The sequence below is a fragment of the Denticeps clupeoides genome, chromosome 6, assembly GCF_900700375.1.
Source record: "Denticeps clupeoides chromosome 6, fDenClu1.1, whole genome shotgun sequence".
Taxonomy (NCBI): domain Eukaryota; kingdom Metazoa; phylum Chordata; class Actinopteri; order Clupeiformes; family Denticipitidae; genus Denticeps; species Denticeps clupeoides.
In genome coordinates this window covers 20,095,967-20,121,265 of record NC_041712.1, presented here as the reverse complement: position 1 = coordinate 20,121,265, position 25,299 = coordinate 20,095,967, and the positions used below count along the sequence as shown (strand labels likewise).

At 45.8% G+C, this 25,299-nt stretch overlaps 1 protein-coding gene across 1 annotated transcript in view; it reads right to left on the bottom strand.

Annotated features, from left to right (window-relative positions):
- Window positions 1-2,673: 2,673 nt before the first annotated feature.
- Window positions 2,674-25,299, bottom strand: part of kctd16b (potassium channel tetramerization domain containing 16b) — a 40,341-nt gene continuing 17,715 nt past the window's right edge. The window contains exon 2 of the mRNA XM_028984264.1: window positions 2,674-3,940. Within this exon, the coding sequence (XP_028840097.1) occupies window positions 3,474-3,940 (467 nt within the window). The 3' untranslated portion in view covers window positions 2,674-3,473. The remainder of the gene's footprint in view (window positions 3,941-25,299) is intronic.

The window sequence follows — 25,299 nt, the reverse complement described above, 5'->3', positions numbered from 1 at the left end:
AGCGTGGAGTCTGATAAACAGTTACGGAGAACAACCTCAGCGGGACTCTCGGTGACGGGAGCTGTTGTGTCGTGTAAACACCACATAAATCAGAGGTTGTTGCTCTGCGTACATCATGTTCGGAAACAGTCAGCGTTAACCACAATAAATGAACTCGTCCTACCTTCGCTCGTGATGGAACGAGTGCTGCCCCGCGCCCTGAAGGGTATTAAGTGCGCTGCTTCCATTTTTAACCGAAAACCTACTGCATTATTAAGTGTCTATTACACATGGCCAGCTTAATCCGAAACCATGATCCATGAATTATGAAGGTTCTCTATATGCAAACGAATGCTTTAGAAGGAGCTTGTACGGGCGCGAGCGCCATGCGTAACGGAAGGAGCCTACGCGGTCGCTAGCGGATGATACTAAAGCGCAACAGAGGCTGCGAGGCCTCAGAGTGTGTCTGCACGCCTGTTAAAAATGAGTGTCAGGATGACTGTTGTCTGCAACGCGTGCGATTGCATAACTACGCTACGGGACATCGGGACACAGTGGACAGACGAGACACGTCAACCATAAGCAAGCGCTATCATCCATTTACGACGAGCTTGACAAAATGATTTATGCGGTCAGGGTCTTTTCCACATAATAATATTAATACTGATTTTCCTTTTATTGCATTGGTTAATTACTTTGGAAAGGTTTGAACTGAAACTGGTTCGGAATATCGGGGTTCTCGCAACATGCCGTCAGATATGACAGCATCTTCTCGTGTTGGAAGCGGTTACCTTTGACAGCAAGTGTGTGGCACAATCGTGATCTTGAAATTCAGAGCATGCTAACCTTCATCTTTGCACAAAGCAACACCACTCCCAAGCCAGAAAATGTATTTCCCCTCACTTTTCTCCTCTGATTTCCTATCACAGGCCCGCAGCTGTGCAATATAAAAAAAGACACTGAGATGGCAGGTACCATTTTGTATGCTGTTGAAAATATTTGTGGTGCTAATAGATTGTCATCTGTTTAGTTTTTTTTATTGATGCACTGATAATTTAAGGATGGGGTCATTTGTATTGCCCAGTTAGCGTAGCACTATATACATATAAAAAAATACCTAAACCGCAACAATAAATGGGTTGCCAGGCAGTATAATCTGCAGAAAGCATGTTGCCAGATTGTGCACTTTAGCCTAAGTGTGGAGGTGGTAAACCAGGCCATTACCGTTTCACCGCACAGTGTCAAGACCACACAGTGTCAAGACCGCACAGTGTCAAGACCATTAAATAAATCTATATGCAAAGGAGTCACACTTTTAGCCTCCATGACTTTATACTGCTATCATAACCCAATAGCATAAAACAGGTTATAATAAGCAAATAAAATATATTATTTGGGGATCATTTTAAATTTACTTACACTTAAAGCTTGAGTATTACAGTATTCATACATCTTCAAACAATCAAACTCAAACAGACAAGATAAGTCTCAAATCTCTGCAAATTCCAGTTGTGCTAAATGGGAGCTATAAAAAGGGATCAACATGTCACCATTCATGAATCGGTCACAACTCTGATGAGACTTAGGAGTGAAGTGGTGACACTAATGACTCACTTGTGGCCTCCCTATTCCAGCTTACATTACGTTACACATGGGTCTGTTCTCCCGGTGGAGCTGCAGAGCGACATTGAGGCACCGACAGTAGATTAAAGACAAGTATGACAGCTCACACAAGTTTTGGTTAATGTCTGGACAGTGACAGCACAGTGACGACACAGTGAACGACGGAGCAACAGACTTCAGAAACCGGCTGCAATTATTGCACATGCAGAAGGATGGCTGCATTTGAAGGCATTTCAAAAAATAATATTATACACTTGTATTCAAATCATACCACCTTCTATAGAATATATTAGACATGTAGTGTGTATGTATGTATGTATGTATGTATGTGTATATATATATATATATATATATATATATATATATATATATATATATATATATATATAATGTATTATATTATAGATAATATATAGTATATATAGTGACATTTTAGCTATATTTGCATCAATTTCTTAGATTTTTTTGTATGCTTGCATACTATTACATATCCATTTCTCTGTTCAATATACTCTTATTTTCTCCATTACCAATCAATTTACCATTTTACATTCAGTTAATTATCACCTCTTTTTCCACTCATATAAGATGAATCTGAGATACTGTACTTACATGAACCCTAAATTGCATCCAAAAATATATCATTGTTTACAGCCAAACCTGATTACATCGCTGATGGCAAATTCACATAGATCTTAAGATGATTTTAGTTTTTTTTTTTTATCAGCAAACAGAAGCCTTAACACATCCTTAATCTGCTCTTGAATATTAACCTTCACCAACAGAGCAGATCAAGCAACCGATATTCCACAAATTAATTGCATTCTTATCGAAGTCATTAGAGCATGCAAAAGACTCCCGCGGGTCTAGAAGGGTCTTTTTACTTCGCAATGCAAAGTATTTGCTGGGGGGGTTTGTGACTGAAACTTGTTTCACATACTGTATGTCATAGCTGTTAAAAAAAAAAAAAAAAAAAAGTTCAACAACCTCTTCTTTAAGGGCGACGGAAGGAATTAAGTTGTGACGTTACATGGTGACCGTCCAACACTGTTTAGCATAACTGAGGCACCTTCATAAATTGAGTTTTTTTTTTGCCACGCCCCCCCCCTCCCCCAAACATCCTGGCCTCTCAGTGTCTGTCTGCTTTATTTAGCATCAGCTGGGATATCATATGCGCCAAGCAGCTCTGTTCAATACCCAGCGGAACCCTAGAATCAGTCTGTTCAGGACAGGCAAGGCCACCGTCGTCACCACGATCCGTTCTGGCATGTTATGCATGTGCTGGGTGTTTGTGCTTCGCTGTTTTGTTTGCTATATCCATCCTTTCTATTGTCTGCGTGTGCACGGTTTATAACTTTTTTTTGTTTTCTATCGCTACGCTTCAGACGGTTGTGGGATATTGAATTTCGCTCGGCCACGTGAAACTACCTGCATGACGCGGCTGGCCAACAAGCAAAGCCAGCAAAATTGAACGAAGGAAAAAAGGAAGAGAGGAAAAAACCAGTTGTCTTGCGCTCCGGAAAGTGTGTAGAAGTCCACTGGGCGTAGGCGCTGGATATATTTAGAGCGGAACAGGGAGGGGATGGCATGAATAAATGATCGTTCCCTTATCGTTCCACGTTTCTCCCTTCGACCTTGGTGCCACATCGACACGATAACCAACACGAGCAGAACCCGTCTTTCTGCGCGGTAACGCTGACCACGTTGACGGCGGGAGGAAACGGAGCGAGGGGAGGATACCAGGAAAAACAGGACTGATGGTGTGGCATTGCGGGCCGTCTCCCCGCGTAAGACGGGGACGTTCTAAGGCAGTAGAAACGTTTGCGTCCGGACCTCGGCGTGAGCGTTCGCGTTGGTCCGGTCGCGTGTCCTCAGAGCCGGTATTTGCGCAGCAGGTCGGCCTGCCACATGTACTTCCTCTCGGGGAAGCGCTCCGGGATCTTGATCTTGCGGAAGTCCTGGATGCACTTCTCCAGCTCCTCCTCGATGGTCATCTTCTCCTTGACGGGCCGCTTTTTGGAGCTGGTGTCGCGCGAGCTGGCGGTCAGCGTGCGCAGCAGGTCGCTCTTGCGGCGCTGCTCTGACTGCTGCAGCATGGCCACCGGGCCCTTCTTCAGGGGCCGATCCAGCGTCTGCACGTGGTGGTGGTGGTGGTGGTGCTGCTGCCGGCTCACGGGGCCGCAGATCACCGTGCCCTGGGGGGAGCTGGCCTCCGAGTGGCTCTCCGAGCTGGAGGTGGAGAGTTCGTTGAAGGAGGTGCCGCTCTCGCCCTCGCCCTCGCCTTTGTGGTTCTTGCAGCAGCAGTCACACATTGGGGAGGACCACCGGGATGGGCCCCCTGTATAGAGACATAGAATCCGGAAAAGAAACATCAATCCCACGTTCCCTCAGTAGACAATCAAGCTTCAAGGGTGTATTAACATTACAAAATAGACCTGATGTTTCAGACCCTGGGAGAGAAATTCAAGCTTTTTCCTTGTCACTCGCACTCACATGTGACCCCTGACCACCAGTTATCATCTTCATTTGTGCGCATTTGCATGTAATCATGCCAACGTGGTGCCGTCAGTGATGCCTCGGTGGCCATACTGCAGCCTGTCCTCCACAGGACACGTTTGTACCAGCGAGAAGCGTTTAGCCGTAATTGTGCTTCAAATGTGCTCGAAGGTAATTGTACGGCTGTATGCAAATTTGACCATGACTTGTTGCTAAGAGACCATTGAGACCTTTTTCAGAATTAATAAATCAGAATGAAAATGAAAAAGACGGAGGTTGCTGGAGACGCTGATCGCTGCTGAACAAATGCAGTAAAAGGGCAGCGGTGCTAATGAAGTTCTGCTCACAAACGCATTTGTCAAATTGTCAGAAGTTTACTGCGTAAGCAATACTATCCACGCCCAAGCTGTCAATAATTCATTACGTCCGATGTGCATCAACAGGCACGTTCATATCCCCCCTCGAAATATTCTGTGTAACAGAGCTAAGCACTGTTATTAAGTGCAGATATTTATCGCTTGCACCATCAGGCTCTCATTACAGGCTGTAAGTGAGAATATATTGCGCCATGCTGGGCCTGCCATTAAAAGACAAGTCTTACGCCATCATCTACAACCCAGTTTACCGGGTTGCAAGCGCGCAAGCGGCCCATTAAATTACATAAAAAAAATAACATCGGTGTTTAAACGTATCAACTCTTCCCTCCGAGTTTTGATTTGTGACTTGCTGAATCTGCATTAGAGGGGAGGGGAGGACTGGTCTGCACGAGGATTTTCCATCTCTCTGTAATTATTTTCCTAATTAAGGGAGCTGACTGGTTCAAGAGTCTTCCCATCCGCTGCTGAACGCCTTAATTAGCGCGTGATTGCGAAGAAACCCGCATGGGCACCGGTCTAATTCAATTAAAACAAGTGCTGTTACTGTTACTGTACTGGGAGGTGGGCAACCGAGAAGTTCCTCACACGGACCTAAGAGACAGACGCTTGGCTGCACAGAAATAGTTCTACATTTATATTACATGTGCAGCATAGTGATTATCACCTCTATGGAGGCCGATCAATCGTTACGTAATATCACTAAGCACCTGCCTAATGAGTAGGTCCCCCTTTGCTGCCGAAACATCCATGACCCACGAGACCCCTGAAGGTATTTTGTGATATCTGTCACCAAGCCGTCCCCCCTGCCGTCCCCACACACTGTTCCGCGGGCGCCTGTCATGGCCATCTCAGGGTGATGGGTTAAATGCAGAGGACAAATTTCCCTGTGTGCACCGTGTGCTGTGCTGCTGTGGATCACATGTGACAATCACTTCACTTTCCAACTTTCCAACTTTATGTAGGTTGTGAGGTATTGTTTTCTCCTTTTTTCTTAATTTGAGGGACAGTCACCCGTTTTGGTGTGTGGCAGGATATATTATCCTGCGCTGCCATCAGGGAATATGAGATCCACGATCAGCAACAACGTTTAAGTAGGAGGTACAAACATTTACATGGCTGCGGGACCCCAAAGCATCGCAATGCTGACTTGTCATCTTGCCAAGGTGCATCCTGGTCTTCCTACACACACCATGCACAAGACGCAAGAGAAAACATGATACATTAGCCCGTGGACTAGATCAGGTCTTCACATGCCCATTTCTTTCTTGGCAGACGTGGGTCAGCATAGTAACACCTGACCACGCCACTCAGAACTGGCCTGAGCTACAGTACAGAGCTACATCCTGCCCTTTCCACACTCTTGGAGAACTTCTGTTACCATCCAACAAGAGCCGCAGCAAAATAAGGTTCTTTAGTGTGTGTGTGTGTGTGTGTGTGTGTGTGATTGGTGCCTAAACACCAATAGCCTCTCTGCTGGCTCTCAGCCAGCACTTCATGTAAATGGTAATTAGATGTAACGATGGCGCCGAATCCCGATCTGATGGCCTCGGCCATCGTGTCCCATATCTCCAGGTGATGGACCCGTGAGCCGGAGCCAGGCCTGCATTGGTATGCACACACCACGCCGTGCCTTAGCAGCATTTATCGCCGGTGCCTGAGAGTCTACACCTTATGTGGCTGTGATCCAGGTTTTGATTCACTGTTTTTTTTTTTTACTCAAGTCTCCAGAGATAAAAAAAAAAAAGAGCGTTGGAAGAAAGGCGATCGGATGCCAATAAACGCAACTGTCATTCAGCAAGAAACTGGGCCATTAAAAGAGCTGCCGGCGGTGGATTTCGGGGCTTGTTCAGCTTCAGTTGCCACAAAGTGGCCTCATGCATATTCCACTATGGTAATTGTACGTTTTTCTGGCCGCAATCCCGCCCTGTCAGAGTCGGGAAGGTGGGCAAAGGTAATTCAGACTGGCTGCTGCCCCCCTCTCGGATCAGAACACGGGATCAGGGGCGGGCATTAACGTTTCCGCTGGCCTGTGCAGATCTGAACGATTATGATTAATGTGATTTTTTAAAAAATTGCACACCTTTAATTACCAGCCGCAGCCGCGCAGCTGCTCCGCCTCCTCCTCAGAGGAAGAGGAGGTCGACGGGCGCACTTTTTTTCCGTCACGCGACTCGGACGGCTCCCAAATTCATTTGCGTCGCTCATCTTGAGAAGGAACCTTTGATCGATGGGCCCCGGCCACATAATTGGTGTTTTGAAAAATGGGCCCTGATCCGGCACAACAGCGCAAATCTGCTTCCAGCCAATTTTCCCGTCTAAACAGAATTAACAGGACGCGCCGAGAGCGGCCTGACAAATGTGGCGTATTAGCCGCTCCTCGGCGCTCCCCACTCGCCGCGGTAAATAGCTTGTCTCCTGCCCGCGTGGGTTTTGCTGGGGGGGAAATGAGCGCTGATGAGCGGGGAGGACTCACCTCGGCGCAGCTCCGCTCGTTCATCAGGCGGGGTTTCGCGCGCGGATCTGGATCAGAGACGTCCAGATCGTTACTTTCCAGAGCGAAGAACTCCATTTTCAGACGTCGAGCGCTAAATACGTTTTGTTCGAGAGGGAGCTGGATGTAATTGCACAGCAAAGGTGGTTTTGCAAAGCAGATTACAGAATTTGTGCAGTCAGGGAGAAGGAGGAATCCTCACAAACGGCCAGACGTGAGGGGAGACGAGGCAGCTTGTGACCAAGAGATAATTGAAGTGCAGCAGGGTCACCCGTCGCCCTTCAACCAAATGCCACGTAACAAACAAAGTGTAATTACTGATCTGTAATACCGGAAAAAGACGGATGGACTGTATGCAAAGAAGCTGATAAAGCCGAGATAAGGCGGCTGGTGAAAGAGAAGCTCTGATGGATTAAGGCAGAAGGCGCCGTTCCGAAAGAGGTACTTAATACAAACAAGATGAGACCAGGTCTCGGTGCAAGGACATCAAAGTGTTATATGTGAAATTGACGCCATTGTGGGACACTGCATCACAGCACATGGTGACACAACGAAATGTGTCCTCTGCTTTTAACCATCACCTTTGGTGAGGGGGCAGCCATGACAGGCGCCCGGGGAGCAGTGTGTGGGGACGGTGCTTTTTCTCAGTTCTGATTACGAGTTCACTTCCTTAACCGCTAGGTCACCACTAGGCTTCCAGACGTGGATACTTGCAGAAGAGAAATAAAACTAGAATTGATGGAAGATGGAGATGGCAGAGGGCTGACAGGAATAAGCTTTGGATGAAGAAAGCGGCGGCAGGAGGAGTGCTGGTTCAGATACATGGTAAAAGACTTACGGTATATAGAACATTTACATTTACAGTGTTTGGCAGATGCTCTCATCCAGAGCAACTTACATGAACGCTTTAAAATATCAATCATTGAATTCCCTCGTTTGGTTCACTAGGACAATTCGCAAAACATCTCAGAACACCAACAGTAAGTGTTTTCTGAACAGGAAGGTTTTTATCTTGCGCTTCAATATCTTTAATGATTCAGCTATTCCGACATCTAGTAAAAGTTCATTCCAGCACCTGGCTGCCAAGAAAGAGAAGATGCTAAAGTAAAACTCTAATGTAGAAGCCTAGGGATCTTCAATAGAAAATTACCAAAAAAAAAAACCTAGAAATTAAGCACTAACCAGTTCTTATGTAATTCCTTATCCTTCTGATCACTGCCACCTACACAGCAAGAGGGCTCCGCTTGGCCCACTCGAGTACCGATACTCGTGCCATACAAACAAGACGCTGTGACTGATTGATCATATTCACAACTTTTCGTTCGGAGCATGGTCCCAGACATGGGGTTATTTGTGTTTTGGGGTCTCGTTCCCCCTGTTTTGTGAGTTTCTCTACTTTCACTCACACTTTCACATTTTTCTTGTTGTAATTAATGTATTTCTTAGTTTGACCTTTTGAGCCAGCTGTTTTGACACTGCATGCACCAGGCCGCGTGGTTCGCTTGCAGAACAGTGCAAAACCACCAATGAAAACCGTAAGCTATTTTGCTAACCTAATGAAAAACAGTTAATGCTGAATTTACTTGTTTGGGGGGAATAAATGACATTGTGTGTATGTAGAGGCAAAGAAAAGCTCATTTCTACCTCTCTGTTGTCCTATTGCTCTCTGAGCACCAATTCCAAAATGATAACGCATTAACTTTCAATCTGTTTATTGCATTTAATGCACTATTTGATGCATTTAGGCCATCCAGTTGTTACTGGGGATTATTTTGGGACGCTCGAGCTTGCAAAAGGCATGACAGCGTCCCAGCAATCACTTCCAAGCATGACGTTTCTAATCAATCTAACAACCATTCGTTTTTTTAGTGATAGTCACAGTTTTTAATCTCTATTATTATGGTATGTTCATTACATCCCTGAGGTACCTTCTTTACACACGCCACAATCAGGTACAATGGGTGGGCCGACACCCTCCTCACCGGTCCAGATGTTAGTGTTGTTCCCCATTAGTTAATGAGCTGTGCTCCTCTCTTTCCTCCGTCTCCGGGATGCTGGTAATAACGGCTGTGACGGAGCCACTTGCACCAGAAATGACTGCCACGATAATTGCCTCTTCTCCTTTCCCTGAGGGAAGCCACAGTCTGTGTGTGGAACCATTACATCCCAGCACTCATTAGCATCTGCCTTGCCAATCGGTAGCATGGTGAGTGCGCCACCGAAGAGCCCTTTGTGCGCGTTAGTATGTTATGTGTGAACGCGCCCGTATTCCCACCATGTTCTCTCAGAAGCACCCTGGGAGGGGCCGTACCTGCAGGTTCTCGCTGACATGAGAAAGTCTAAGGCGCTTACATCCCTATGAACACAGAACTCTGTACTCACAGCGACAAAGGAAGGAAACAACACCCCATCAACAGAACAGATGCTATGTGCTATGTGCAAAGGCAAAAGATCCCATTTCGGATTCACACTGAGTTTTGCATAAACGGTTGACTTGTTTCTCAAGATTATCCCACAGTAAATAGTAGATGATGCAATGGGTGCATTTTAACATACCCTGTTTTAGAATTCTGTACATCCACGAGCTGAAACTGTCCGTGATTGAGTGTCCTTGAAGAAATGGAAATTAGTGTGCAGCACTGTTTGGAGATATCAGAATTTTTGATTTTGCTTTCTCTTTTTTTTTTTCTCGTCATTTTGATAGCCATAAAGGAGGATGATTTGATAGACAGGCTTATCCTGTGCTATTTACAGCCACTAATTACAGTGACAGTCCCCCTGGAGCAACACAGGGTTAAGGGTTGTTCTCAGTGACCAAAGGGGATTTGAACCCACGACATTGTGGGTCGTGAGGTCAGTGCGGCCTCCCACCCTCCAAAATGTGCATGGAATCCATGGAATTAATTCATATGCACACTCTTGACCTTTTATTATGGAATCCATGCCGTGATGGTGTATGAATGCAGGAACAGTAGGGTGATTATCTGCCCGTTTTGCACTGATAACCGCTGCATCTGTTAGCACTAATTACTTCTGATAATCAAAAGCAGGAATCTTCGTGTGCTGCGCATCTGGCTGGTCATTATCTCTGGTTTCTATGAAGAGGCATGTAATCATTCAGACTCCCACACTGCTGGTCAGCGTCCATTTTGATGGCTGACATCGTTTCCGAATTTAAAATGATGAGAGCAATAGGAATTACCGCATTACCTTACAGCATCTATGCACTGGAGTTCAATTGGATTAAACGTGAGGGTAAAATGATTTTGAAATTCTAAGCAGCAGGGAAGTCTGTTCAAAACCAGATTTTCTCCCCGTTGCTGCTAAGTAAAAAGCAGCAATAAATCTGAGTTGCTATGTCTGCTTATTGGTTAGTGGGCTGTATTCTGTATTCTAGCCGTGGGAAGCAGGCCACCTGCACAAGCCCAAAAAACAGCCCTGTTTGGTCTGACCCGTGTCCTGCAGAGCTTCTGATTGGCTGCGCACATTGTCTTGTACTCATCTCAAGCCAAATACACAAGCCTTGTGGGCGGTCGTCCCACTGTCACCATTCACACCAATTCAACCTGAATCATTTATGAGCAGCATAAAGAGCGTTTTTTTCAACGTTTTTTCAACCGTCGTGTTTTATCCGAGGAGCAATCCTCTAGGGTTCGAAAGCCGTTCGGGGTTATGTAGAACTTTCCTCAGCAGTAGCAGGAGCAATGCATGGTCTAGCTGCTCGTCATGATAGAGGTGTCTATGGTAGGACAGAAAATCAATATTTTTTTTCCATTATGTAAATGCAATACCAATTTTACAGGTAATAACATATTGACAACGAAGATATTTATTCATTAATCCGGATCTGTTATCAGCCTATCCCTAGTCTGTATGTCATGAAGGGAGAGGTGTCAGTCCGTACTGGGTAGATAATGTCATGTTCTGCCCCCAGCCCGGCCCCTCTGTGGGGGGTCCCGCCTTCTGAGCCTTCCATAGAAACACACACACTCACTAACACTTGTCCGATCAACTCGCCCTTCACAATCATAACTGCCATTGGCCGCCCAGACAGAGACTTCTTCTCCCACCTGCTGTCTCTCTCTGTGCCCTCCCACCCACTCCGGCCCACCGGCACCGTCCATCTCCCTGCCATCCATCTCTCACCCCCCTCCGCCGCCCCACCGATTCATCAACTGCTCAGTGGAGGCGTGTGGATGATTGCCCCCGATTGATTTGCGTCACATGGCACCAGGATGCGCTCGAACTACTCAGAAAAAGATGGACGAGCCGTGTGGCACAGAAGCAAATGGGCTCCTCTCGCCATCATCAGTTTCATTTGGGCACATCACCTGCGCCGACATCACCATTTCTAACGAGTCGCGACTCGGTCAACTGCGTCTTCTCCGTCTTGGGAAAATGGCATTCATCCATTTATTAAGGGAAAGTCGAGCATCTCGACTGAACACATTTTTCAGCTTGATACTGCGTATGAATGAAATCGACGTGATGCAACTTTTTTTTTTTTTTTAACCAGCATGAAAGCGGTTCATAATGAACTTGGCCTGGAGACAGGCGCATATTAAAATGGTCTGTCTGCATAAATAGGCTGGAGGTGCAGGGATGAATTAGCATTCTTGGCCATGAAGATGTTTAACACGGCTGCGGATTCATGTTGTCCCATCTGCAACCTCTTGGATTTATTTTATTTTATTTTTCCTTCCCTCACTGCCGGGGAATGTTTCCACACTCGCTGGACTCAGCCTTGAAGAAGAAGCTCCTGCACCCTAATTCACTGCAAGTGAGTGCCAGACATATGTGTGTTAAACACCTTCTCCCCCGAAGTTCAGAAGTTTGTTCACGTCAATTAGCATAGCAGCATTGGGAGTACAAAATAATGCATGACACCAAGGTCACGTTCATTTGTCCACAATTGACGCTCATCTCGCATTCCGACAGACAAATCAATGACAATTAATAACCAGAAATCTGCTGACGGGCCGCTAGGTTACATGAACGCCTCCTAAAACTGTCAGACTGAACTGGGAGCTGCATGTTTCATCCTAATGAATGTATCGCTCCCGGCCCTAAACGTATCCATGCTGCTGACCCCCGACCCTTCACTCTAAGCCCAACTGCAATTGTATCCCTATGTGCCATGCCGGAAGTGAGACTGCAGCTCACGTATACGATATCACGTATCGCAATATATTTCCGGATCCAGCTTCCTATTAGAGGGGTAGGTTAGACACCTATTTTAAACTAATTCCATTAGAATTGCTTTCCCATTGTCATGCCATAATTTTTTTTCCATATAGTTACTGCAATAAGTTTAAAAAATGGTTGCAGAATAATAACACGAATCTGTGGTGCTGATTCCGGGAACATTATACTGAACTTTTCACAACCATCTTTAGTGTACACTGATACGTTCAGCGCACATATGTTCAAACTGCAGGTTTGGCCCTCCTGGCTGAAACAATTTGTCCACAATCTCACCAACAATCGGCAATTAAAAACAGTGAGCAACGTATTTGACTGTCAATAATTGTTGCCAGACATGCAGACATTGGATGAAATATAGAGGTTTTATCAGCCATAGCTGTTTATTAGTCGAACAGGAGGGCACGCTCACATAGATCCCAGCAACCGTGCACTATCCTAAACTTACCAGCACACAATCGTCGAGAATGTGTGCCCCCAGTAACCCCCCCGTTAATTATGTAAACGCCACCCATTCTTGTCTTGTCCTATACAGCTAAACAACAATATGAATGCATTGAAAGGCTGAAAGTATTAAAATAAAGAACTTTAAATTCACTTACTAGTCTAATTTGCATTATCATTCTCAGTCATATAAAAATACATTTCTCACATTGATACTGTAATACTGATCACAGAATAAGATTGTTTCCCAATTTCTATTTTCCTGAAGCCACCAACGTTCCTCTATGACATCCTGTGATAGTTTTTCTTCAGTGGTGAATAGAGTCCAACATAAACTGTGCTTCTGGTCATGTGCTCCATCTAACGTGATTTAATATATTTAATATTTCCTCAAAATCACGCTCATCAGGTCTCTCAGCCAATTGTACACACTTTTGGCTTGAAACTGATCTATGACATGTTGGTGGGGAAGTACCTGGTGAGAAAGAGCATTTGTCAGGAAGAGCAATGTGTCTTGTAACTTCTTTTTAATTGTTGGAAAATAAGCAATTTTATTAATAGTATCAGTAGCAAACAAAATAAGTTTTTCAGTGTGTTTATTATTTATCACAACCTCATGCTAAATGTAAAAGCTGGTAGATAAATAGAAGTCCTTTTATAATAATGTAATTCATAATGCAATTAGTCAATACCTAGTCGGTTAAAGTTAGTAGTCGACATTAGTTGCAGCCCTAGTTCTTAGAGTAGGGTTTATACTGTATTATAATCCCTGCTGGTGATCCGGAGGCTATAATCTCTCACATCCCGGCCCAGAGACTCCACCCGCTGTCAGTCGCCGAGAACAAAGCAGCTGTTGCCCGCGCATCTGCCGCCATGTTGTCCTCGTTTTACGTGCAGTGTTAAAAAAAGACCGCTGACTTGGCCGTTGTGTGACAGCGCGGCGTGAGTGCAAGGAAGGGTGGGGGGGTGGGTGTCGCTGGGTGTCATCATAGGTGCCTGTATCCCCACGTATATAAAATATGCAAATCAAATCCAAGGGCGTCATGTTCGGGTCATTGGGCGGCCTTTCACTATGATGGAACCCCGCGCTCCGATCTGGCCATCACGGCTACAGAGAAGCTCCCTGACGATCATCTCTCTAATCGCGGGTGAGAAGGTCCCACGTTTTCGTAACGTGGGAGCGGCGAGGAAGTCGCGGAACTTCTGGAGACAATCTACTGTTTATCTGTGCGCTTTTTGGTAAAATATCCACGCGAACACTTAAGTGAAGGATCCATGGCAGCAGAAACTGTTTCCAAGGGGTCGCAGATTCATATAAAATATTCTTTCAGAGGTGCGTAGCAATATTTAGATGACAGAGAGATCGTGACCATGATGGCCTATCTAATCTGAGGCAAGCTATAGGAGAACATGCTGGTAGGTATTATAGCACATATCGTAGACATTCCTTGTGGGACTACACTCCTTTAAACTTCAGATGTTCCGGACCATCCAGACAGCATCTTTTTACATGTGGTCATCCCCTGTACTCTGCTGCACTGAGATCCACCCCACCCCATCTTCCTGCTTGCTTTTAGTCTGAAGTGCTGGTACCGGTGGCATTAGAATAAGTGTTTCATAGCTACATAGACTGCAATCTCGATCTCTATCACAGAACAACCTCCTGGATCCTAACCAGTCTGGCTTCAGAACCGCTCATTCCACTGAGACTGCCCTTCTGGCAGTTGCCGAGCAGCTACATGCAGCCAGATTGGCAAAACTGTCATCAGTTCTTATTCTCCTCAACCTATCTGCTGCATTTGACACCATTAACCACAAGACTCTCTTGGAATTCGGGGCTCAGCATGGCAGTGGTTTGCTTCCTACCTTGATGAGCGATCTTACCAAGTGACTTGGAAGGATCCACCTCTACCTCACGTAGACTCTCCGCTGGTGTCCCTCAAGGCTCGGTGCTAGGTCCTCTCCTTTTCTCCCTCTACACAAGATCACTTGGTGAGGTCATTTCCTCACATGGATTATCCTACCACTGCTTTGCTGACGACACACAACTCCTCTTCTCCTTTCCTCCCTCTGATCTACACGCTGCTTCCAAAATTTCTGCATGTCTAACCAACATCTCGTCTTGGATGGCAGCCCATCACCTCCAACTCAATCCCACCAAAACTGAACTAATATTCATTCCAGCAGATTCTTCACCACATCAGGATCTTGCTATTTACCTAGACAACTCTCTCCGCAACCTTGGCGTAACAATAGACAACCAACTCTCCTTCTCAACTCACATTAGCAATCTTTCCCGCTCATGTAGATTCCTTCTCTACAATATCAGACGAATCCGCCCTTATCTGTCAACCCAGGCCACCCAACTACTGGTTCAGTCCTTAGTAATCTCAAGACTGGACTACTGCAACTCCCTTCTAGCTGGTCTACCACTATGCACCACCCGACCTCTACAACTCATACAAAATGCAGCAGCACGACTGATCTTCTCCCACACCGCCCCTCTGCTACGTTGCCTCCACTGGCTCCCAGTAGCTGCACGCATCAGGTTCAAAATACTGATGCTGGCCTACAAAGCCAAACATGGAGTAGCACCATCCTACCTCACAGCCCTTATTACACCTCGCACTGCACCTCGTATACTCCGAGCCTCCAGTACTGCTCGCCTGGTCCCCCCATCGCTAAAGGTAAAAGGAAAACATTCATCTAGACTCTTCTCCGTCTTGGCCCCTCGGTTGTGGAATGAACAACGAGGTCAGAACTACTCAGTCACTGAGCACCTTCAAACGACAGCTCAAGATCTTCCTCTTTAAAGAATATTTAGATGAACTTGTAACTTTATTGTTGTCGAACTTGTGTACAAAATCTACAACAGAGTGAATAAAATAGATGTATTCATAGTTGGGGTCCTAGTGAACCGTAATTGATCTCTTCATTGATGGTAACTTGAAAGCACGTTGTAAGTCGCTCTGGATAAGTGCGTCTGCCAAATGCCGTAAATGTAAATGTAAATGTAAATGTTTTTCTCCGGTAGCGAAGGCTGGACAAACCTCTAGCTGCAGGCAGGTTCTAACACACACTTCAGTGGGGTGCAGTCTGCAAGCTCACCGCTAGAAGTGACGTTGTGCCCCTCTCAACACCTTGCGTCGTTTCAATAAGATGGGAGCAAAAAAACCAATATGTTATTAGACTGCACTAACCAATGATCTATGAATCGGAAAGTCAGCACGGAAGTAGGACATTTTTTTGTAGCAGTTTCCAGGTTGGAACGATAATGCATTTTGCTAATTGGTCATTTTCTAGCATGTGGTGCACTCAGTTGTCCAGTGCTGATTCGCAGCATGATCAAATACTTCACCATCGCTGCCAAGATAAAGCTCTGCATGCTGAAGGCGGTGTGTGTGTGTGTGTGTGTGTGTGTGTGTGTGTGTGTGCTGCCAGGCTCCTTGTCTGTTCCCTCCAACACTTTCTCGCTCGCCGCCGACTGCTCTATCTGCGTGGCGACGGGAGGAAAGTGTCGGTGCCGCGCTCGCTCTGCCCTTCCTGCTGATAGATGTAGCGGGCCGATAAAGGCGTGCAGCGGCGGTGACACTGGAACACGGCCGGGGCCCGTCTCAGCCTCCCGCCCCTGGAACGTGCGCCACATCGATCCCCGGCAAATAAAGCATCCCCCGGCAATGAAGAAATCTTTACAGGAGGCTGCAGGTAATATTTAAGCGGGACCATTACGAGACAGACGGGGGCCGATTCCGCCGGCCCGTCGCGGGCCCCGTCCTGTGTAAAATCCATGCCAAGGAGAGTGTTAGGTACGAGCACCTAACAGCCATCAATCACCGGTCCAGGCAGATGGATTCGCTCGCTCGCTCATTCACACACACTGCACACAGGAGTCGGCCTGTTTGTACTTGTCACGAGTAGGTTACGAACAAAGAGAAAATGAAACGTCACGGCCCTACAGTACTCACGTGGCACATCGCTACATTTTCTCAGTGTGTGATGAGGCACGAGGCCCGTATTTCCTCCGTTTCTGCAGCGCTGCAATCCGTAAAAAGAACGATTTCCTCTTCGTAACAACAGAATGTGAGGCTGTTTAGGTCTCCTGCAGATGAGAAAATTAAAACGGGCCTGCAACGTCCTATTTTCAAAGATGGGTGACCCAGTGATTTTCTCAGTCATGGAAACTGTGTTCATATCTTTAGGTTTTTAAAAACCCTGCCAACTCACAGGACGGCAACGAGATGCGGCTCTCGCCCGGAGCCACGCGGTGCATGCTGGTGCATGCATTCGTCCTCCAATGCATAAAAAATGACCGTCTGGTAGATCCTCAAACGATGGTGCCGGCTTTCAAAACGGAACCGGGAACTGAAGCCTGTAAATCAATGGGACACATTTCCCACCGGGCTCATTAGAAGAAGCTCATGGAAACGCAACCCTGAGCAGCAGAGGGGGTTGTGTACAGTGGTGGAGATGCTGGGACCTGATTGGGAAAAAAAAATCTAAATATATGCAAATGCGTGTGTAATTATGCTGTTTGTTGCCAGATCTGCTGCGTATGGTTTCCATCCGCAAAGTGCAAGTGCCTGATGACATCAGTGCTGCTTTTATAGCTGCAAAAGTGTGATTATGTTTGCATATTTTATGGCACAAGTCTTATTTAAGGTCTGCAGAGTAACGGAGTTGCTGTTGGCACAGCCAAAGTGATTGATCTTGGGTGGAATGTTAGCAAATAAATGTGCCAAGTGCTTCTTTTCTGACTTTGGCTGCCCAGCGCCAGCAGATTATTGCTAATTGTGCCTAAATAATCACGGTCCATTCATTATCTCGGCTGCTCAGCCATGCAAAGTGGACGGTGTAAAGGTGGATCACACACAGTCACTGCGTATTGATCTGCTGTGACCCTTCCCTCTAATGGGACCAGCAAGCTCAGAAGTTGCCAGAACGACCTGTCCAACAAGCAGTTTCCGTTCACTAATTTGTCCCCCAACCTGTCCTATGCTTCACACTGACTTCATGTGTGCTGAGTACCATGCAAATTTTGACAGATTCCATGGATATTATTATTTCATCATCACTGCCAGGAAAGCTCTGCATGCTGAAAGTGGTGTGTGTGTGTGTGTGTGCTGCCAGGCTCCTTGTCTGTTCTCTCCAACACTTTCTCGCACTCCCGCTCGCCACTGACTGCTCTATCTGCATGACAACGGGAGGAAAGTGTCGATGTGCTATGCCTGTACTATGCTTCACACTGACTTCATGTGTGCTGAGTACCATGCGAATTTTCCGATTCCATGGATATTATTATTTGGGCTGATATTAAAGTGCCTACTTTAAAATATCGGTATTTGCTTCAAGCGCTAGGAAAGTGCCACAGAAAGCTTGTATTCCAGGAATTGTGCTGCTAAGTGCCGGCGTCCGGAAGACAGCGCTCCCAACCCCAACGTTCCCGTTCTTGCTCTTCTATTACGTATCATCTTTCACCCTTAAAATGACAGGCGCGGTTTTCCTGGGCCGCTGCCAGGTGAGCGGTGTGTCATTAGAGTAGCAGCAATTTGGGCCCCGTCTGCCCTCTGCGCGTCTCCGCTGAAGAGCCACGCCCTCCGGTACGGCTCTGCTTTGAGACGAGACGAGGCCGGGGAAACGGGCCCGCACGCTCCTTCTTTCCACAGCTGAACGGCCAGGCGAAAACTTTAGGCGCGCTGTTGTCTCACCGAGCCGTTTTGTTTCCTGACAGCACCCTCTTTTCCCCGGCTGTTTTCGTAATGCATGGTTTCACCCGACATATGTTGAGCGAAAAATATTTTAACAAGAAATCAATGTTGGCCAGCCGGGCTCTTGGACTTCTTTCACCCTGCCACCCTGCTTGTGCGCTTTTGTGATTTACTACAAGATTACGTGTATAGTATGTGTGGATTATGGAACGATATGGAGTCATTTAAACAGATAAAGTGAAGTGATTTGTCACATGTGATACACAGCAGCACAGCACACGGTGCACACAGTGAAATTTGTCCTCTGCATTTAACCCATCACCCTTGGTGAGCAGTGGGCGGCCATGACAGGCGCCCGGGGAGCAGTGTGGGGGGACGGTGCTTTGCTCAGTGGCACCTCAGTGGCACCTTGGCGGATCGGGATTCGAACCGGCAACCTTCTGATTACGGGGCCGCTTCCTTAACCGCTAGGCCACCACTGCCCCAAATAATGAACACACTATTACAGGGGGCACCAGGATTTGAACCTGGGACCTCTTGATCTGCAGTCAAATGCTCTTAAATGATGTTAAAGATTTTATTAGTTTATTGTTATTTCATTATTTTATTATTATTTAGATAAAGTGCAGGAATAAGTTGCTTACCAGCTAGCAGCATCCCATCCTGTCTCGCAATAACACTCTGTACCTCTGGAGGTTCACCCCCATACCGCAGAAAGCTGCCGTTATTTTTAAAGGACTGCACCACTACAAGTCGCTCCCTGGTGGCTCTGGGGCAGTGGAGGCCTAGCGGTTAAGGAAATGGCCCCGTAATCAGAAGGTTGCCGGTTCGAATCTCGAATCACCAAGGTGCCACTGAGCAAAGCACCGTCCCCACACACCGCTCCCCGGGCGCCTGTCATGGCTGCCCACTGAAAGAAAGAAAGAAAGTGAAGTGATTGTCACACGTGATACACAGCAGCACAGCACACAGTGCACACAGTGAAATTTGTCCTCTGCATTTAACCCATCACCCTGAGTGAGCAGTGGGCAGCCATGACAGGCGCCCGGGGAGCAGTGTGTGGGGACGGTGCTTTGCTCAGTGGCACCTCAGTGGTACCTTAGCAGATCGGGATTCGAACCAGCAACCTTCTGATTACGAGGCCGCTTCCTTAACCACTAGGCCACCACTGCCCCCAAGGGCACCAAGGTGATGGTTAGAAGCAGAGGACACATTTTGTTGTGTCACCATGTGCGCTGTGCTGCAGTGTATCACAATGACAATCACTTCACATTCACCTTTTGATAATGTTTTTCTGTAGCTACTGGCAGGGCGTCAAATCAGCAAAGTGCATTGCTCATTTTTATCATTTTTATATTTATACAGCACATTTTGTACACAGAGGTAATTGAAAGAGCTTTACAAATATGAAAACAGAAGTATGAAAGAAAACACAAAAAATACAGGAAGAAAATACTACAATAATGGCAACAAAAGGCACAGGGGTCTGGACAAAAGCATTTCAGACATTACTGGGTTTCTGAACACTGTAATCATAGCATAAAACTGAAAACATAAAACATGCCGCATGTGTGAACAAAAGCCAATAAGCAAATGGTTCTCCCGTCACCTGAGAAAACAGAGACATTCCCACCCGCTGAGACTTCGTGTCCAAAATTGGTAACTCATCTCCACAAGAGGATCATGTTGTTATTGAGTGCCTGAGGCTGAAGAGAGTAACACCATTATTGTGATGTGACTGTACTGAATGAGGAGCGTGCTGTGATACATGGCCTAAATAAAACATATTTCTTGTATTATCACTATTATTCAAATGCATTCTCCCCCTGTTCCTTGCACCTTAATTACTGCAAAAACCAATTAAATTTTTGTCATGCATGTTGCGAAGATACATTTTCATATTGACGTTTTTGCATTCTGAAGTCTGGTCCATACTTTAAAAAAAAATGTACTTCTGTAACAAAGGATGGTGGTATATTGGGTTATTAGGCCTCCACAATTTCTAATTGACCTGATCAAATGTTATTACCAGACAACTATGCGCAACAGTGTTTGTGTGTGTGTGTGTGTGTGTGTGTGTGTGTATGTGAATCAGATGGAGTGATGTGTGTAAGTAGTGACACTTACGTTCCAGGTGCAAGTCTCTTTAGAACCAAACTGAAGCTCGACTCGGTGGCAATTTGCTCTGTGCTAAGATACGCCTCTTAGGTCGGGCAAATTTATGCAGTGCCCTGGCGCCCAGGCTGTCAGTGAAGTGAATATATTGGGGCATAACTAGCCCTTGTGTTGTTTTACGTCCGCCCCATTTGTGAAAACAAGCGGCCCGGCAAGCCTAATCAAATCCCAGTTTATATCTTTAGGACAGATGACAGATGCTGGCACACCATAAAGACACCATGTGGCTGGCATCAGCAAACAAATGGTGCCAAGCAGATGCCACTCCCCTCTGTAAATCTGAGGCGTGATTGCACAGGAGGAAAGTTGAAGACAAGGAAGCAGCGACCAGATGTTGCACCTTGCAAATTGCACGGCATTCTGGGACGCAGCCAGGCCTCTCTCTAGAGGGCTGGACTTGGCAGCAGGTGCCCCAAGGTGGCAAATCTTTAAGCTCGTAATTGGCAAATGGTCAGTCCTTTAACCTGAATGATGGGAGCGTAAATGGATGGAGATGAATGCTAAGTGCTGGGTCAGGCCAACAGTGGCTGCATCCATCTTTGGCTTCCCGAAGACAATCTAATAGCAGTCTGTCTCACAGGCCCGCGCTAATTTGCAACATTTGTCAAATTTTCATCACGGCCCCAGTCCTTTTCTTCCCCTCCCGTTCTCAGACTGATCAATCGAGCGGGTCTGAAAGGCGCGGCGTGGGCCGACAGCGGCAAGCGGTCCGTTTGACTTTGATGTGGAGAGGCGCTTACTCCATCAGAGTTCATAACAGACCATCAGAGACAGACAACGGACAGAAAAATGAAGGTGCGAGGAACCAGTCGGAGTCCATTTAGTTGAAATGGGCGCCATTAAAAATTTAATGAGCGAAGACATTTCCAATGTCACTATTGTTCGCCGGAACAGCGAGGTCTCCCAGCAGTGAGTGAATGCACGGCAGGAACAAGCCATCTCTACCAAGCACCTGCGCAGGTTTCTCCAGAGATGATGCAGCATCCAAAGGCGGGCTGCAGGAACATGGCTAATTACTGTTTGAAGTGCATCTGATTGGTTTCCCGTGCTCAGCATTCATCAAGTGAACCACTGGGGAGGCTGTCAGGATGCAGAACACTGCAAAAAATAATGAGGCACCTACAACACAGGCTCCATTCAGAAACCCTCACCAATTAAATTCAACCAGTTATCAATCCTGTGACCGTCAGATGCATCAAAGCCAACGTCAGTGCTTGAGCAGGTTAAAAAAATAATGCAGTTTGACTGTGCATCAAACAAGAGAGCCCGGCAAAATAACATTACTGGCTTCAAAATGTCAAAAAAGACAGGCCTGTCAACTGGATTTCAAAATCGCAATGCTCAGATTAGTGGACCTGTTTTCTTAGAAACCGCACAGGCCCATTAAATAATAATTTAGATAGAACATCTCTGCTATTTTAGTAGGCTTTTTTTTTTTTTTTTTTACATTATTTTGTGTTTTATTGCATCAGAATTTGAACTAACATAATGTTTTCCACACCTTATGTCACAAAGCATATATTTTAGGTTGGAGCTATATTCATTAAAGTTAGCCCAAGAACCCTTTTGAAGGCACTTTTTAGAAAGTGAAGTGATTGTCACATGTGATACACAGCAGCACAGCACACGGTGCACACAGTGAAATTTGGCTTTGCATTTAACCCATCACCCTGAGTGAGCAGTGGGCAGCCATGACAGGCGCCTGGGGAGCAGTGTGTGGTGCTTTGCTCAGTGGCACCTCAGTGGCACCTTGGCGGCTCGGGATTCGAACCGGCAACCTTCTGATTACGGGGCCGCTTCCTTAACCGCTAGGCCACTACTGCCCCGGTAAGTTATTAATGAAGAAAGGATTCATTCTTTCACCATTACCATGATCATTGTACAACCAAGAGCGGTTGTATTACTCAGCATTTACACAATGAATCGGCTGCAGCAACTGAAAAACCAACGTGTGAGCAAGTTCACAGACATACATGACTTTGTGACAGTGGAAATTTCTAGGCTTTGGTTTAATGAGTGTGGAATACAGGACAGAACTGCTTTAATCCAACAGGTGGCCAAAGGTACAGCGAGCACCTATAAGATGACATTCGTCACGGTCGGTTGACGTGGCCAGCATTGCTGTTGGGAGCCTCTGTGATGGATGATGACTTGTTCTAAAGCCTCCTTCCTGTCAGGTGCCCCAGGTGACAGGAGCACGCATGCAGAGGAAAAGATTTAAGGTGGCCACTGAACAAATCTGGCCCTGCATACAGACAAATCATGGCGGAATGGTTTTGTAGAAAACTGCCTGCAAATCTACCCCCGGTCAAGCGGCCGGTTGCGTCTGAAGGACACAAAGATCAGATAAAGAGCAAACATGAAGAGAGGAGGAACCTTATCGTCCAGACCTTATCAATCTCCTAGCTATCTGTACCCGTAGCCAACAAATCTCAACCACCTCTCACTTCACTGTCAGATGACTCTTTATTAATATTTTCTAATAAAAGCTGTGATGCAATGAAATACATATTTCTGGCAACACATTCCTTTATAAAAAATGAAGTGTAGTGCGTTGTCAACAAGAAGGTCTTATGAATTCATGGTAATAGATTTAGGATTTATAATGTCCCACCACCAATCATCAACTCTGCTGTAGGGGCGTCCCTGAGCAAGACACTTAACCCTAAGTTGCTCCACTGGGGGACTGTCGCTCTGGATAAGGGCGTCTGATAAATGCTGCAAATGTAATGTAATGTACAGTTCTCCATGGCAGAATCACAGTTTGTAAGGCTTTTGCTGCACTGCATTAATGTAATGCCCACAGCCTGGTTCTACAGGCTCTCTTTTGCCCTCCCTCCGTGCCCTCTGGCCACAATTCGGTGAAGTGATTTGTTTCTGTGGCTTGCTTCTGGGCTTTTTGTCCTCCGTAAGGAGCTTGGAGATGTGGCCTCAGCAGACAACATGTCTGGCTCGCTCATATTATTTACGATGTGCTTTTCCTTCATCACAGGCTTGAAGTGGGGGAGGTCATGAGGTGCCGGCCTTGTATTGAAATGGTTCATGTGACAAAATAATGACATCTGCATTTTCACATGAGATTTGTTAAGCATTTTTTAAAAAATGTGTATGAAATGAAGCACATTTATGGTACCAAGGTAACTAATGATTTCCTACATATTTTCCAGTCTCTCCCCAGTCTTCCAGGTCTGTGGTCTCCTCCTCATCACATATTTATGTCTTTCTGCGCCGAATGATTACTTATTCACAAGCAACATAAAATACATCTTGCATTATATGAGAAGAGATTAGAGATTAGATGCGGGCCACTGCCAGTGTACAAACAATTCCGATTTTGGCTCGAACTGCAGCTGCACAAGGCTGGTCAGCGTCAAAATCCACCCTTCGGGGTGTCTTTGGCCATGACTGCATATGGCTGTTTATATATAATTTAGCATTCTGGATTCTGCACGATGCATCTTAAAGCTGTTTATAAGCAAAATAAAACAAGAGAGGTCATGCTGTGAGCCTCACCCTATGATGTTGTTCAAATGCTGAATATATGTTAATAGACATTTGTATTCTAAACTAGCATATAAATTGCTTATCTAGTCTGTTATTTTGTCCATTTAGAAGAAATACTTTCTTCAAAAGAACTTTAAAAAGTGTGTTGTGGCCCGTATTATAATTCAGGTCTGAATAAGACTAAAGCCAAACTAAAAGGGCTCATGTGTCTTGGCCACACTTCACTTCCGAACCCGACAGTTCGGTGACTCCTGTCTCATAGAACTACAATCAGGCAGTTGCCCTTATTCAAAGCATCACCTTAAAACATTTTGGTAGGTAATTCAGATAAGAGTGCATGCCACTCATATCTTACAAGAATATACTTACAGAAGATGATGACGAAATCAAGATGAATGAGAAACTTAAGCAATTCAAAATGAAAAGCACATGCGCTCGTCTATAGTTACACCAAGGTAACGTGCAATGATTAAAAAGAGAGATGTTACATAATCAGTTCAGCTATGGCTGACTTTCAGATGATGAGCTGCATTTTACAAACATCTGCACATCCCTGGAATGCAATGGTAGAACATGTGAGGATGTGACCCCACCTAGAGAATGGAGAACAGAAGAGAACCGATTCCGGGAGCATGCCACCTAATATGACCAATCTGACTGATGGCCAATCACAATTAATTTCAAAGGGTGGAAGAACCCCTTGTCCTTGTGTCAAAGTGAAGCTGTGCTTTTATTCAATTTATTAAAATTTTGCATGAGGGTTCTTAATGGATACACCACTAAATTAACTATAAATATAACCAAATTATATAACACTGACAAAATTAAAATATCAGTAATCGTATGGAACCTTTTTGTCTTACTGATGCAATGATGCTGAAATGCTCCGTATAAGACCCGCCGAGACCCGCGACTTTGCCCACATCTCATCAACGCAAGAAGACAGGCAGGTAAAATGACTGAGAGGAGGACAGAGACGAGGATGACTGAGGAAGGGGCAGGAGTCCACAGAGTACATAACTGGCGGCGAGGAGCTGAGATGAGAGATCCTGTGCAGATTTAATTGCCCTCATTACATCTGTCACTCATACATTACGCATTCTCACTGTCACTCTGTGACCGACAGAGAGGCGGAACAGCCGAACTGCAAATGTGGAAGGTGGAGACGGAGACATTTACATTTATGGCACTTATCCAGAGCGACTTAAAATCTGTATTTACAGGGACACTCAGGGTTAAATGTCTTGCTCAGGGACACAATGGCAGTAAGGGGGGGTTCGAACCTGTGACTTTGTGCCAGTGT